At 39.0% G+C, this 17,187-nt stretch overlaps 2 protein-coding genes across 2 annotated transcripts in view; both read right to left on the bottom strand.

Annotated features, from left to right (window-relative positions):
- LOC144631781 (tryptophanase-like) overlaps positions 1-3,518 on the bottom strand; it is a 4,796-nt gene extending 1,278 nt beyond the window's left edge. Inside the window, exons 1-2 of the mRNA XM_078490337.1 lie at positions 3,358-3,518; positions 197-1,552 (exon numbers count right to left, since the gene is read on the bottom strand). Of these exons, the coding sequence (XP_078346463.1) occupies positions 197-1,527 (1,331 nt within the window). The 5' untranslated portion in view covers positions 1,528-1,552; positions 3,358-3,518. The remainder of the gene's footprint in view (positions 1-196; positions 1,553-3,357) is intronic.
- Positions 3,519-5,774: 2,256 nt separating this feature from the next.
- LOC144631798 (protein kinase C and casein kinase substrate in neurons protein 2-like) lies at positions 5,775-16,145 on the bottom strand. The gene is made up of 4 exons (XM_078490361.1): positions 15,243-16,145; positions 13,176-13,296; positions 7,729-7,865; positions 5,775-6,854 (listed from the first exon to the last, which is right to left on the bottom strand). Exons 1-4 carry the CDS (start codon positions 16,040-16,042, stop codon positions 6,578-6,580), a joined length of 1,335 nt encoding a protein of 444 aa, XP_078346487.1. The 5' UTR covers positions 16,043-16,145; the 3' UTR covers positions 5,775-6,577.
- Positions 16,146-17,187: the final 1,042 nt, after the last annotated feature.

Below are 17,187 nucleotides of genomic sequence, written 5' to 3'. Positions count from 1 at the left end.
CATTCGATTAAGTTTTTCAAAAACCAAACAATATTATCGATGTACAATTAACGTTGGATAACGAATACGTTGTACTGTCTTATAGTTGTATCCTTTTCAGTCGAAAATCGCAAAATCAATTCCCAGCACGTAAACCCACATAAGTTAGATCCTATGTAACATGTGTTACGGTATTCGACATTAACAACTCACTAACCTCATGTGAGACTCGGTGTAGGTGCGGCGAGGAATGGCCAGGCGAAACAACTCTTCATGCTCTTCTACCTCGTCTTCAAACACGTCGTCATCCTCAACATAATCTTCATTTTCCGCATTCTCTTCCTTAGAGGAAGACTCCTCGCCATTGCTGGGCTTTCCTAACATCACCCCGCCAACTTCCGCCCCTCGGATTCCACCTTCAATATAAAGCGCGCACCCGAGAGCCCACGCGGGGAACTGCTCCCTGGGAATGTGAGGAAGCATCGCTCCTGCGTCGATGTACACGGCGTGACCGCCAGGTGGCGTGACAATGGGCACGTGATTCTGCACGAGCAAGTCTGCCAAGAATTTGACGAATCCAACTTGATAACTCAAGTAATCCTCCTCAACCACCTCGTTCAATCCCACCGCGATCGCTTCAAGATCCCGCCCGGCAAGCCCGCCATAAGTTGTAAACCCCTCGGTTATCAAGAGTTCCTTGCGGCATTTTGCGGCAAGCTCGCTGTCGTTCATTGCCAGAAATCCCCCGATGTTAGCCAACCCGTCTTTCTTAGCTGACATCGTGCAGCCGTCGCCGTAAGAGAAGATTTCCCGTGCGATTTCTTTAGGCGTGCGGTTGGCGTAGCCCTCTTCTTTGATCTTGATGAACCAGGCGTTTTCAGCAAAACGGCACGCGTCAAAGAACAGCGGAATACCATGCGCGCGGCAGAGTTTAGAAACCGCTTTGATGTTCTCCATGCTCACGGGCTCACCTCCTACCATGTTGTTAGTTATGGTGATCATAACAAGCGGAATCCTAGCTTTACATGTCGACAGCTTTTCTACAAGCTTCTCGATATTCATGTTCCCTTTAAATGGAACATCTATACTTGGCTCCATTGCTTCAGGCGTCAAAAAATTGATCGCCTTGCCTCCTTGCGATTCGATGTTGGCCAGAGTGGTTGCAAAATGGGCATTATTAGGCACTATATCCCCTTCTGTTACAGAACACCGGAAAAGAATGCGCTCAGCGGCGCGCCCCTGGTGTGTAGGAATCACGTGACGGTATCCAAAGATCTCCTTGACAACCGTTTCAAACTTCCGGTAACTCGGGGAGCCTGCGTACGATTCGTCTCCAAGCATGATCGCTGCCCACTGTTCCGAACTCATTGCCCCAGTCCCCGAGTCGGTTAGCAGGTCGATCATAATGTTCTCTGAGTCCAAGAGGTACAAGTTGTTGTTCGCTTGTTTCAAATGCTTGATTCGCTCGTCTCGCGTTGTTTGTTTGATTTTCTCCACAGATTTGATTCTGAACGGCTCGTAAAACGTCGTAAATTTGTGCTCTTGCATGTTGCTGTTGGGTTCTTACTTCACACTGAAAAATGGAAGGACAACAAGAAATGAATGAGCGATAAAAGATGACGTCAGTGCTTTGTGACTATAATATACTGCAACCCTACTCTAGTAGGTATTTTGTTACCCATTTGATCTCGCGGGTAATTTTATGTTTGGTTTTCAGCCTTCAAACGACAGGCTTCACACCCCAACTAACAGTAGGGTGGGAAAGGTACCGGTCCTCCCCCTTAATGAACGAATGTTAGGGACCGGTCATTACTTAGGGGGGAGGGGTGAGGGCTGGTGCAAATAGAGGGAGGGGAATGATTTTTATGTAGGGACAAAGCGGGGAAGGGGCATAAATTTATGCACACATATTGAATAGTCAATGAAGAGAGTGGGTAGAGGAAGGTCAGCAAAAAATGTGCTTCACAAAGGAGAGTGTCAGAAAAATTAAAACAAATTTAAACATGGCTTGCCTCCATTTCGCATCAGCCCCCTTCAAAATAATGAACGGTCTCTTGGAGGGAAACAGATTTATTCATAAACGTCATACCTGTGTACGTCATACTTGTTATGTGATAGACACAGCTTTTTATGAGGGTGCTTAAGGGGGGGGGGGGGTAATTAACGCTTCACTGAAAATGAAAGATTTAAGAGAACGTGTTGGAAAATCACGGTTCATGGCTACTATGGAAACCACGATTCACAAGGAAGAAATAGCCATTTCACAAACGCGAAATAAAAAGGTTTGATCACGGGTCACGAAAATACCCTTTACCAGAAGCCCACCTTTAACAACCCTCTTTTATCACTAGATATACTTTTATGTGACTTAATAAAAAAAATATGCAAAGGCGAACAAACAAATAAAAAATCCAACTGCAACTTGACAAAGAATTGAACCCGTCAACACTTGTTGTGTTAACACTTGTTAATACATTGATCGAAGAAAGAAACTCGAATGAGAAAGGAAATTTTACTTCGGAGTTTTCTTTCTAAAATTAGCTGGTTAATTTGGGGGTTAAATATTTAAAATATTAGCCAGAGGTCAAGAATTGCTATCGGTTTGTTGATACAGCTTCTAGAATGGCGTTCTTTTGTCAGATAATATTTTTCTCTTGCGTGCATGCCGTCATTTCAGATAAACGGAAGTATAAATCTACCAGTGTGGTTGCTTTAATTAAGAGACAATGAAATGCAAATAACATACCATGCATACGCTACATGTCTTTTGTAGAAATGATTGTAACTTGTCAGAGCTTAAAAACAAACAATGGCTTTTGTTTCCCAGCTTAATGCCGCTACTTAACTTACGTTTCCACTCAGGTTTCTACTGAAAAGTCTGAATGATGTTTCGGCTGGCTGCCCAATTTGATAAAGGAATTGCAAAATGATAACTGGCTTTTTTCGGGCGCTTTTGTTTCAGCATGACATCCATTGACATAGCAGTTCATTGTCTTTCTTCAACAAGCGATCCACGCTTCAAATATTACGAAGATTTGCGAATCGAGAATGAAGAAAATGTTAAAATTCATTCTTCTCAGAATTGCGCCTTCTTCTGAATTGATTTTTCGTATTCACAGTTCATAGACGATAGACCCGGCTTCATGCTTTCACTATTACGTCATCAATATGTCAAATGGAAAGGAGTAGTATGAAAGCTTATAACATTTCAATCGTATTGATAGAATGATGTTTATATTATAACGGAAAACAAGCAAATATAACAGTTCATAAACGAAAGAGACTTATATTGGATTCTTTACCGTGTTTCGCCTCTACGATCATCGTCGATTTCACAACAACTCGATTTAAATAATAATAACAATACAATTTTCCTACCTCAGGATCGGCTACAACAACAACTCTGCTTTCAACGGGCTGGTTAGTATCTTTCCAAAGCCGAAATCTCTCAGGCTTTAAGTGCCGCGTCCGTCCGTATAAAGCGAGCAGTAAGCATATAAAAGTCACATGTCGTTAACATGACGAAATTAAACAGTCTTCTGGGAATACCCTTCATTCAACATCCTGTTACTTTACGTCACCGGACATCACGCAAGGCTGGGTCAAATTTTTGGCGGGTGAGGCGCGGCTCCCTGTAAATCGCGTGCGAAACAAAGAATATTGAAACAAGCGCGCAACTGCAAAGAGATTGCACGCACAACATTGCGTATGCGTCGTTGTTGCTTACGTTTCTTTTTGTACTTATTTTAATAGTAAAACGCAAATTAGGTCGATTTATAAGAATAGTTTTTTATTTTATAGTTTTGAGAATAATAAGTAATTTACTCCCTTACAAAAGCTATGGCGCCTCAAAGGTCATCATTTTTGAGCCGTTTTAGTCTGAAATTTTGGTCTTAAACAAGGTTTTTTTTTTGTTATTTTATCCCTTGAAAAGTGCGTTCTTAAACCTTCGGTAATTTGTATCCCATTTAAAATGTTTACACAAACCAAAGCAGTTCCTGGGTAAGGTCTGGTCTGAAATAGGGTGGGAATCTCAGAAAGCGCGCCACACACTCCGCCCAAATTTTCGGAGAGTTGCCCCCGGGAGAACGGGACCACCTTGACTGTGGGCGCGGAGGTACTCAAAAACGTTTTTATGGGGACGCTCCACCCCGACTCCCAAACCCTTACACTTTTATGTACCATTATATACCAGAATTAACTGTGGCAAGACCTGGATTGAGAAAGCACCCGATTGCAAAAAAAGTTCTGCATTTCACCTTTTAATTGTCGCTGTAAAGGTTATAAACCCTCCCCTAGATCTCTCACTGAGTACTACTAAAAATACAAGAAGACCAGTTTGGAGAATTTGTCTGCTGATATTGGCCTTTAAAATAGTGATAATAAGACCGCGTCCCCGAAAAACAACCCCCCCCCCCCAAAAAAAAAAAAAAAAAAATTGGTGAAAAATTCTCGACTGTAAGAAGACCTGAATTAGATTAGTTTTGAGACATGTGATGCACATTTTCATTTGTTCCAAGAGTATTACCAAGTGGTATTCTTGTGTGTAACTTAATTTCCAGACACACCTTTCCTTCCCAACTAATAACTTTAAGACAAAATTCTTTTTGATCATTAGAATCCCTTCCTCCCCAAGCTTCTTATTGGAATTTAACAATAATCTATAACAAGAACATATTCTACAAACATTCAAGAGCATTTCAGAAATTTATTCATGTGGTTTCCCTTCTCCTCCAGTTTCAGGGCCCAGTTGTTCAAAGGGTGGATTAATCACTATCCAGTGGATAACTGTCATACAAAACCTAATTCGCTATCCACTGGAAAGTGATTTATCCCGCGGATAGCATTATCCATACTTTGAACAACTGGGGTTAGATAAACAAGTTTAAAACCAGCTGCATTAAACTCTTTTACCTATCCTCTAGTCGATGCTGAGATTATTAATTCTATGATTACATAATTACCACCTTCCTAATTTCAGGTATCGTCTATGATATTAAATCTCATGTTAAACTTGTAATGTAACATGGTGGTGCACTAGTTGTATAAAAAACTATATCTATAATGTATTTTCCCATTTAGTTAAGTAGAAATAACACTCTAACAACTCTGCTAATTTTCAAGTTGATAAAGGAAATGTACCAACACAGCAAAAATGTTTGCTGTGATTTTTTGATGCTTAAAAATTAACACCTTTCCAAATTCACTACCTTTATTGACTTCAAGTTGATAGATATTATTGACTAAGTTCTTCACTTGCCTGGATATAGAGCACAACAGCTTCTTTAGAAACGGGCTATTATTGTCTTATTGAAAAATACCAGGCTGCGGGCTTTTTGTAAGACCTGTTATGAATCACTGATTAAAAATCATGCAGTTCCGTATAAAGGGGAGATGTTTTTAGCTTCTTATATTGCTCTGTGATGGGTGCCATGCACAGACAGCCCACTACGTCAAATCTATTTGAAGCCCTGAGCAGGGTCCTGTTCTTGTACAATGTGTTGTTTCAGGAAATATCCATTCCCCCCCCCCCCCCGGGACCATCCCACCCCAAGAAGGGGCATTGGGAATTCTGAGGGGGAGGGGGGGGGTCAAAAGCCATTTTTCTACAAGGAAAGTATGAAAATAAACCCAAATTTCCAGACCCTTGGGTATGGGTGATGAAACTAACAAACCAAACCTTCTTTGGAAGGGGAATGGGTATTTCCGGGAACAACATAGGAAAGAGAATGTTGTAATATTAGCCGAATTTGCAATATATTCCTATAAACAAAACTTTTCCTAGATTAAGATACGCAAAAATTGAGCCTTGCTTTTGAATCTATCATTCATAATTTGGATTCATAACATAGAACTTAATAATATTTACAAGCTAACTGGTTCTTGCACCCAAATTCATTTTGAATGTTTCTTTTCATGTGACTTCTACAGTGTATGCTGGTGATATGAATTTATTGACTATTATGTAATAATAATTATTTGTTTTGATATCACTCAAGTTTTCATTGATTTTATCCAAAACTAATACTCTATCTTTACCTTTGCAACATTAAGGGCTAGTTTATACAAGCAACAATATATTTTTATGTGCTCATATACTGGTATTTTTGCTCGTGTAGACCAGGAAAATTGACCAGTTTTTATGTGACAAATATATTTGCTGAGAAGCTGGCATGTTAGCTTTTACCAATATGTGACAAATAAAAGTTGTCACATTGGAAAAATTGCTTGACTGTGTAGACGACTCATCACATAAAATGTGGCAAATATTGCATTAGCATAATTATGTGGTCTCCAATCTCTGGCCACTGGACACTGTGCATGCATCTTTGTGCATATCTCTGCTGTCGAAGGTCATTACTGGCGCACTAAACTTTGAACTGCTGACAAATAATAAATGTTGTGTCATCTACCTGATCAAATATATTTGTCACATAAAAATTGCCACTGTAAACCCAGTTTAACAACGTTAGCCTGAAACATTAGGATTATACCATTGGCTGAATCACTTGGTTGTAAGAGAAGACTAAGCTAACAAGCTAAGCTAAGCTAAGCTTCAGTCAGTCTTGAAGAACAAGACCACAGTGTTAGAGACTGTTTATAGTGGTTCCACATACGACCCAGGAAAATGTCCCACTCTGCCCTGATATCTTCCCTGACACCAGCCTTGGTCATCCTGAGAAGAAAGTTGTGTGAGAACGTCGCCTTCTTTGAAGTTGAGTTCATCATCTTCCACACCTTGAAAGTCGTACAAAGCCCTGACTGGTATGCCAGCATCTTCAATCGGAGGTGGCTCAATATCCCACTCATCTTTTGCCGATGGACCACTGAAGTCGTCACTTGTTGTTGTTGTGTAATTATTGTCGAATGGATTACTGTGGAACAGAGAGAATGGCATTGAAAAATTTGCATCGATCAATGAAACCTGACATAGCAGACAACTTTTCACACTCATCTCCATCTCATGTCAGAGGGAAGTCTGGAATTTGAGTCAAAATGTTCAATTCATATCATGTAGAAATCTATTTATTGATTGTTTGGTTGTAGTTACAGATGTTATCTGATAATACACTTGAGGATAATGACACTTGGTGAAGAGGATCACCTCCAGCAGAGCCCGGGGCCCACAGGCGACTTACTTTTGTCTTTGGGCGACTCGTATAACTTTACTATCATAACAGCTTTTAAGAGCTGGGCACCCCAGATTTCTTACATAAGAGCCTTTTGGCACCCTGCAATATTCCCCCACACTTAAAGGTTCGGTGATTTAATTCTAAGCACACTTTACTCCAGAGTTTTTTATGCTTCAGCACACTTGATGCGTCGAAAACCATTGTTCGAGTAAACAATCATGTGTGCGGTAAATAACTATTCAAGCGTTAGCACAGCTTTGTTCCAGGAGTTTTATCACATGCTTTCATGATCTGATTCTACTTGAAATAGCAATGTAACGAAAACTGACCATTGGACCGACTTGTCTACAACCAGAAAACCATTAGAGTTGCATGTGAACTGCTAACTATAATTAACAAGCTGTTTAGGATATCCCATCTGCACTCTTTCATAAACAAAATGTTTTGTTAATGTTTGCTTGTGCATTAATTAATTCTATCGATAGATACATTGAGATACACTTGCTTACTTGCAGAGTTGCAAGTTCTTTCTGGGCGTTTTTTTTGCCTATTTCATGTTAAGTTTTGTTTACAGGAAGTCAATAGTTTACTCTGGATGTTGTTTAAGCAAACTTACATCTCATTTTGATGTGTGTAATCTGTATTGTCCTCAACATGATTTTGCGTCATTGGATAACTAGATGCTGCTGGTGCTTGCTCATGGCTCAGGCTGCGTGTGGTTGACGGCCTCTTGGCTGGGAATTCATTGTACTCCTGAAAACAGATCAAATTGTTGTCAATTATTGTGCATCAATAGTGATAATTCATGAGTGCAACTGTTGCAAACTAATTCCAGCAAACACATACAGTATTACCGGTACTTCAAAATGGCAATTGAGGTCTTTTATCCCCCCCCCCTCTCTCTCCCCCTTTTTATTTTTTTTTAATGTCTTGCTGTGATGGGTGTATGCCTCCCTTTGCAAGACCCTCCTATATAGATGTAGATGCAGCTGAAACTGTTCTAGAAACTGCTAGAGGCAAAATTGTTGTGTTTGAAAATTTCCATTATCTAACTAATTAACCCCCAGGACAGACAGGTTTGGATTCCACTTCCCACTGACAAGTTGTGAAAATAAAGGCCAAGATTTTACATAACTTCAGGTTTCAAATTAAAGAAGCGACATGAGACAAGAAATGATGATGATGATGACTATGGGTGCAGGTCATCTGAAACAGGTTTCCGGTTATAAGACCCCCCCACTTACAAGCCCCCCCCCCCCCCCTGGTTAGAGGCCCATCTATCTGGAAACAAAAAAAAAACATCTAGTTATAAGCCACCCGGATATAAGCCCCCCGCCCCCCCGCCCCCCTTAGCTGGATGGCAGTACTGAACAGGGCTAAATGTTGCTTCATTATGACTTTTTAACTTAAAATGCTGCTGTGGCTCGTTTCAAAACATTTTTTCATTTCGCTTATAAGCCCTCCCCTATATAAGCCTCACTTTTATAAGCTGACTCGAAACCCCTTCTAAAGTTGTATAAGCCCAGGACATATAACCGGAATTTTACGGTATGTATCCAGTGCTCGAAATTAGCGGTTGTCCGGTCGTCCGAGACAACTAAAAGTATATTCGGGCAACCAGTTTTTTAGAAAATTGAAGGCCTGGTTGCCCGAGAAAAAACCGCCGGACAACCAAAGAACTTACATTACTGTGATCATCCAACAGACTAAACCAAAGAAGTTTACTGTTATAAATTTAAAACACGAAAATAGCTCTCTTCTAATCGATGGAATCCACCACAAATTATTCTTAGAAAAAGAAAATCAAAGGTTGAAAATTAAGTTAATTGGATATTTGTCAAGTTCAATTAGCCAGGATAAGCTTGCCGTGTTGTCTTCTAAACTGTACAGACCTCATCTAAATATTTTGGTGCACATGTGTTGAAAAATCATAAGTACGTACGCATGCGGATTTGCATGACTTCAAAATTTACAATATCTTGGCACTTTTGAATGAATTTCTTGCCTTCATCTTTAGTGAAATACAATTCTGAGCAAAGTCTTATTCAAGTTTCTTTCATATTTCAATCTTTTCTTCAGAATTTTTGGCTTTTTTGAGTGAACAGATTTGTGACCCACGTGTAATCTGAGATGCATCTTGTCTGGCTGTTGTCTAGGAATAATTTATATTAAGCTCTTTTTTAAGTTCGGTGTGTTTTTGTGTATGTAGAGATTTATAAAATTACTTTACCGCTTCTGAAAGTAAAAAATAAAGATTTTCATTAAACGTTAAAAGTAAGTGAAAGTGTTGTGTTCATTTGTTATAAAGGAATCCTGCAGTTTTGTTAAGGATGAGCTGTTTCACACGGTTGTGAATTGTAAAATAAAATAAAATGTTATTTCATGGCCTGAGAACAAATTTAAATTAAAAAAAAAATTAATATGGACAACCAAGCCCTCAGCAGGGCAACCAAATTCAGGGGTAAGGTTGTCCAGCATTTGCCATAAGGACAACCTGGATTTTTTTCTAATTTCGAGCACTGTGTATCTCAGAATTACAGAGCAAATGCACCACAATGAATTATACTGCAAAGGGGCAGAAGTTAATTTATTTAACAATGCTATTAATAAAAATTAATAAAAATATAAATTTATAAAAATAAATAAATAAATAACCTAATCTACAAGCACATGCTTCCATTTTTCTAATCTCACCCAGCTAAATAACTTTATCAGTCTCTTACCTGACCTAAGTCTGCCTGCCTGCTCTTCTCTATGTTACCAAATTCTAACACTTCCTCACTACAACTCTGTGAAGAAGCTAGGACTGAAAGCTGGTTGTCCTGTGACCTACTATCACTAACTACCTCCTTTCTAATTGACACATCCAGTATTTCACAGTACACCACCTCTGTACCACTGCTACTATGTACACTTTCTACAGGTTCTACACTGGCTGAGAAGTCTCCATCTCGTGTCCGTTCTCCAATATCCACAACATTGTTAATCGCTGCATTACAGTTAGTTTTTGAATCAATGCTGTCGTAAAAAACTCCATCAACAAAGCATTCATCTGTGTTAAAACTAATGAGATTGTTTGATTCTGTTCTTTCACTGCTTCCAACAAAATCATGTTCACCATGAATGTCTAATATTTCACTACGTGGCTCCTCAGAGCTTGGCATTCCTGTTGATATGTTTCTGAAGCAGTACGTCATGTTTCAATTGATTTGTTGGACATTTTCCCAATAATGTTCTTTTGTGTATCTTTTGAATGGGACATTTCCATTCCTAAGCATGGATAAAGCAATAACATTATTAAGGATCTGGCAATAAGGAAATTCCTGCCTCCTTTTTTTCAGGACCAGGGTTACACAAGATAGCATGTTTATGCTGTGTCCACCTTAGGATTTCAACACACACATTATTCTTGGTACTAATTTTATTTAGGGTAACCAAATTGTGGTTAACAATCTGAATCGTGATCGGCACATTGTTATTATTGTTATTGTTATTAGTAACATGATCTTATCTCTTATTGCGAATCAGTTGCCAAGGACTTATGAACTCAAACAGCTGAAATAATGGTTTAAACAGTCGATTCCCGCTTTCTTGAACCCTCGCTAACACGAACCTTCCGCTTACTTGAACCAAAACTGATTTCCCCTGGATTTTTGTCATACATTTACTATAATTTTACCCTCAGTAACTCGAAGCAATTTTTGTTTCCCTTCAGGTAATTTTCAAAATAATTTTATCTTTGATAACTCGAACCATAACTTTCAATACATGACAAGTCAAAACAAACAGTGTACTGTAATCCAAAACATTGAAATTATTTTTAAATAAAAATGTACCCGAGTCAGAGCCGCCCCAAAATGCCCCTTCAAAACACAAACTGTGCCATGCAATTGACGTGCTACAGATGTTTAGTTTGTTTGATCAGATTCTTTCAAATCCAACCTTAGAAAGCTTTCAAAGAATAATCAATAGTAATAGATTAGTTGAGAGGTGTCACGGGGCATTAACTACACTGTAACTGGTTATTTCTCAAAAAGTAAATGGCATGATCATTGTTGCAGTAGCCTGGCATTTCTCTCTTTCAAACCTGCAAAATTCGCAGTACCTGGACTTCTCGTGCGGCTTTGCTTTGTTTTGTTTCATGATATGTTACCTTCTGATTTAAACAGCGACTTAAAAATGTATTGTTCTATTTCACTCAACTTCCTTGTATGCTAATTGAATTTGATTAAAATGTAAACAGTATGAATAGCAAAACAGTTAACACCTGTTTTTCCTTATTTCCAGCCATCTGTTCTTAACTCCCAATAGCTCGAGTTCTCAATAACTCAAACCTTTTTCAATTTCCCTTGAAGGTTCGAGTTATCGAGAGTTGACTGTATTTACTCATTCTTACATCCCCGCTAGGACTGTGTGCAGTTAATAAATCTAAATAAAGTATGTTAACATTTGTATCTAACATATGTAACAAAGCTTGAAACAGGAACAGTTGCATCCTAAATATTTCAACAAATTTGGGACATCATAGATAAATCTGTGGATGACTACAATTTGTTGAAAATCTAGGATGTATTTCACCTTGTCCTCACTGATTGACAACTATCTGTGATTAAACTATACCAGAAACTCATAAGGGGTTGAAATATGTAACACGCGTTTACAGCGATTGAATGTTCAGTTTTGCCAAGTAAACAAAGAGTTGAAATTGAAATCTGACCTAAATGCCATAAACTACTAATGGAAACTACTGTAAATAAACTCATTAATGTATTCAACTGAAGTTCTCCAGACTACTGAATTAATTAATTACACGCCCTCAGCTTTTGCTTTTTCTGTCTAGTTTCTTCTTCTTCTCCTTCTACTGAATGACGATGAAACAGAAGAATTTAACCAATTTAAATTTTATTAAACCAAGCTGGTTAAAAAACAAAATTTTACCATATAGCATGAGCTAGCACGCCCTGCGAATTTAACCCAAATATTGCAATTTTAATTGGCTACGTTCTTTCTCGTGATTTTACAAATATGGTACTTTATGGAAAGGAATGCCTAAATGTACAATATGAATTGCAGGGAAACGGTTACATGTTTCAACCCTTGTGGGTTTCTGACTTTACTAAATGTCTGGCATAACAGTGACAATGCAGTGAAATAAAATAATGACAGGGAATTTATAACACAACTCTCTGAAACTATCTGGATTATGTCGACAAAGAAAAAACAAAAATAAACAGCAACAATAAAAACATTATAAGGGTTTCTAACAGGTTTTCATATAATTTCACCTTCACAATAATTATTATTTCTGATTGCATTGTAGCAAACTTGATCTGAATCAAAGGATGCCTTGTTAACAGAAGTAAACTGAAACCAAGTAATGACACGGCAGGGGTATTTTGCAGAACGCAGAATGATGGACAACGGTTTGCTTTCATTGAAAGGGTCAAAATATTGAATGTAAACCTGAAAACAAAATACAGTCGAGCCTCTCCTTGCAGTCACCGCAATACCTCCCTATAACAGACAGTAAAGTGACAAAAATTCACATAAACTCTACCTCTGTACCTCCCGGTCCCTTTTGTGTCCATATTGAAGAGTTTTGACTATACAAGGGGGACACCTACAGGGCCGCAAATAATTTTTTCACTTGAAAGGACATGCGTCTGACTAAGTCACCATTTTGATCGGACAAAACAAATGTGAGGTTCGACATCATATTATTAACAGTATTGCTCGATATGTGAACCTGCTTATCTATAATGCGTTGTTAATGCAGAACATTGGTGTTTGCACTGGAAAGCAAAAAAAAGTTGTCCAGACATTTTGTACGACCACAGTTTGAATTTTATTGGACATTGGCAAATTGTGGTCAGCCAGTGTCCGATGTCCAACTGTTATTTGCAGCCCTATAATGGACAGTTCGCCTGATCCAAAAGTGACAAAAATTCATAAAGACTGTGCCTGTAACACTCTTCGCAGCCTCTTTGAATGATGTCTGCATTGAAGAGGTTTGACTGTACAAGGGGGAAATCATGCAAGTTACAGTACAACACATTCATGTACCTCAAACATTGGCCAATTCTGTGGCATGCCTGTTCCATGGTTACGTGACCACCAGTCCAGATCAGCCTGTGCATCTGCTTTCTGGAACGTTAAGTTCATGTTGACAAAAATACCTGCAAATCTGCAAAAACAAAGGGACTTGTATTTTGTGTCTTTTAGGAATAGCTCATGTATAGTTACTCAAGAGAAAACACATCAAATTATAGCTAAAACAAGAACATTACAAACACCTCAACATTGTGGAACTTCAAGTGTTTTCTATAGTGGAGGGGGACAGGAGGGTGGGACCACAGGAGAAATGGGGCGGTAGGCAGGAGAAGAGAGGGTGGGATGCAGGATTCCCAGTACTCGTGACTAATGGTAGCCAACTAGCCACAGGCTAGTAGAAACGCAGTTTTGGCTAGTAGGTTTTGGGCTTTCACTAACCAAAAGGCTAGTTAAAATTCTAGGAATTTGATTGAAAGAAAACCATACATCAAAACCAAATCCGAGAGAACAGAACTCACAAGTAAGCTGTCGTCACATATAAAATTATCAAAGACTGTGGATAAGCTGAAATTATCAAAGAGTTACCTAAAATTAACCCTAAAGATAACAATAACAGAGTCAGTGAAGACGGCAAAGTGCCTCTGCCCAAACCTAAGTTAGCTTGAGTATTCTGGCTAGTAGAAAATTGGTTTTGGCTAGTGAAATCAAAGCTGTCACTAGCCAATAGGCTGGTTAGCAAAAAAGTTAGTCTCCAGCCCTGATTCCCAAGGTGGCGGGAACCGGGAGAAATTGAATTTTTTTTGCAACATTTTGTTATATTTTGCAAAAGAAATGTGACAAAGAGGAGAGAACCACTATGGAAAGGGCAGAAAATGGGAGAGAAAGGTACGGGAAGCGGAAGTAAGAGGTATGGAAGTGGGAGGTTCAGACTGCCCTGTCCCCTCCCCCCTCTATATGCGTGCAAATTAACAAACACAATACATGAAATGAGTGATATGATCCTCGCAGTGTGTAAGCAATTTAAGCAATAAGGCTACAATGCCTTAGACTACGAGCAGTCCCTATTGTTTCGCAGAGTCCATTGAGCTTGAAGTGAAAAAAAAAAATGAATGTGCGGGGGGAGAGGGTAGGGCGAGGCACACAATGCCTCAAAATTTTTTTTAGGCAGTGGCTAAAATTGCAATCTTATTGCTATTGCTTACACGCTGCGAGGATCATATCATTCATTTTATTATTATTTATCTGCAGTTCATATATATGTCTTTCATATAATCACTACATCAAACCCAATACAGCTTGAATTCAAAAACAGGCTCAATCATTCCTCAGTGACTGTGGCAAGTTAGCATTAATGTGCTTTGAATTAAAAATGTGAACAAATTCATGTTAGAATGCTGCTGGCTTCCTACATTGGCTCTATAAATTCTATACCTGCCATATGCACAAGATGGATTATTTTTTAATCTACAAGTGCACATCCTCATGCATAAGAGTTGGTAGATTACAAAATTCACATACATATTTGCAAGTTTATTAGCTACTTTTTACAAAGACAGAAGTATATTGAGCTGACATCTAACATCTTAATGGAATTAGGCATGATTGGATTAATTAATTACTGCTCAAAGAAAGGTTAAACATGAGAGGGAGCTATTAAATACAGCATTTAACTTCCTATAGTCGTTTTGAGAACTTTCACTTTCAAATAAAACACTGATGTTGAATAAACTTCATTCCAAATTCAATTCAATAAGAGCAGAACAAAGGCACTGATTTCCTGTAAGGAAACTTAATCAAATTCCAACAAAAAGAACTTTTGTATGAAATATTTTTTAAACCCTCCTTTGCATGGGAACATGAGATAAATATTTGTACAATAATAAGCTAATAATAATCTAGATTAACGACACGTGTTAAAATTGTAATAACGAAGCATTAAATGTACATTAGTACTAAGTTTTGTACAGGATCATTCTGGAAAACACAAAATCACAACGGCTTCGAAGATAACAAAAATCCCAAAAATTCCTAAATAAACGCGAATTAACTAAAGGAAATTGACGTCGTTTTAATACTTACTCTGGGCTTTCTGAAATATCCAGACACTTGTGATACTGTACAAGAGTGTCTCTGAAAAACACAAGTCGTTTATCTTCGTTTTCTTGACACTTTTCGAACTCCTGAATCATGTCGCGCTCATATTGAGAATTGTAGGAAGTGATTTCGTCCAGACGTAACTCGTACTTTTCCCTGCATTTTTCCATTTCTCGTTTCGCTTTTTCCGTAGCATCCTGCAGCTTTTTCAGCTTATCAGCTGATTTCGGATCAGTGTCATTGCTGACTTCATTCTCCAACCTCTGAGCTTGCTCTGTGTTCCGCGAAGCACTATGAAACGCTTTCTTTGACCGTTCAACTTTGGCAAGTCGCTTTGCCCATGGCTTCTGAGCTCTGGTAAATCCATCCTCAGCCTCTTTAGTTTCCTTCCATTGAAAGATTCCCTTGTGGAAGTTTTCGTTTTTCCACTTTTTTATCGCCTCGTGCACTTCGTCTACAAGTTTATCACGGCATAGCATGTGTATCTCGGCTCGTGACTCGGCTTCGCTTACAGTGCCTCGCATGGCAGCTTCCATTGTGCCATATTCTGGGCCGTTTCTTATACATTCTTCCCATTTCTTGGACCAAGCCTTCAATTTCAAGGCGTATTTCGCTTCAATGTCGGCTCTTTCGGTCACAAGTTTCATAAACTCATCGCATAATTTTGCACCATCGTCTATCCGTTTGACTGTCCGCTTGAAATTTCCAACGTCCCAAAAGCTATCACTGGCAGCACTGTACTGCAGGTTCTCATCTGAACCTCGCGGAGTGCCTCTCATGGACATAGCTGCCTTTAAAAGCAAGAATTCTCTCTATTTCCAGCTCAATGTACACTCACATTTTCAATTTATTCAACGTATCAGTTGTATTTTGAAGGTGTGGGTTGGCGTGAATACGCCCGCATGCGCAAAAATTTGTTTGTCGCTGGCAAGGAAACGCGGGCATTTTGGTTATTTTGGCGAGAAAGGTCAATCAAGCACTTTGAAAACTCTCTGGTGCTAAATAAATTTTTGGTTTGGCGCCAAAAGAAAATAATGTGCAAGGAAAAATATGATTAGAAAAATCGGATAATTTTGAGAGGGAACGTCCTCATGGGAAAATAGGGTGGAACATAACAGGGAAAGGGGAGGGGGGGGGGGATGGGGCGGCATAAAGAGTTTTTCATTTCTCATGCGGGTTGGCCAGAGAAAATCAAATAACAAAACTGCTTACGATAATTAGTCATCTTCTGGACAAGTGCCAACGCAAGGTTTTATCCTTGTTTAATAGTCCCTAACCTGCGATCAGGCGTTCACGTTTTCGCCGTTTTGACAAAACGATTTGACAGACCCTCAGCATAATCCCGGATAAAATTCCGGAAAATTCCACGGCACTTTTGTGCTAAAGATCACTTTATAGCTCTCTTTCAATAATTGCTAACACGTTTAGCTGTGATTTCGATCTGTGATGTTGAACTTCATGTCATGACCCCATAATACCCTGTTAGAACTCTTATTGGTTCTCGATCTGCTAGGGACGCCACACTCACACAATTACAAGCGGCTTGTGATACCTGATATAATCACTATGCACAATTTCATAGGATAACAAAAAAGACAATTGACCGCAATGTCATTATGCGTGAACTTTTTATTAAACTCTTATAGCCTGAGGTACTAAAGTTTGGAAATTTTCATGCGGCAAAAAACGATCGTGGGTAATTGCTCTCTGTGCTGCTTTAAGAATCTGGGAAGAGATCTGGCAAAAGATCACGCAAAATCGCATTATCATGATCAATTCATTCCAAAGTATGTGAACATCCGGCCGGGGGCGAGAAGATAACAAATCCTTCGTTACGTCGCGTCGGGGATGTCAAAACAGTCAACCAACCAAGTGTGAAATATCACGCTCTAACGTCACATAACTTCAGCGCATTCGATTCGCTTGCTAA

This window comes from Oculina patagonica, chromosome 12 (genome assembly GCF_052425735.1).
Source record: "Oculina patagonica isolate OP01 chromosome 12, crgOcupat, whole genome shotgun sequence".
In the NCBI taxonomy this organism is placed as follows: domain Eukaryota; kingdom Metazoa; phylum Cnidaria; class Anthozoa; order Scleractinia; family Oculinidae; genus Oculina; species Oculina patagonica.
This window is presented reverse-complemented; position numbering and strand designations above follow the sequence as displayed.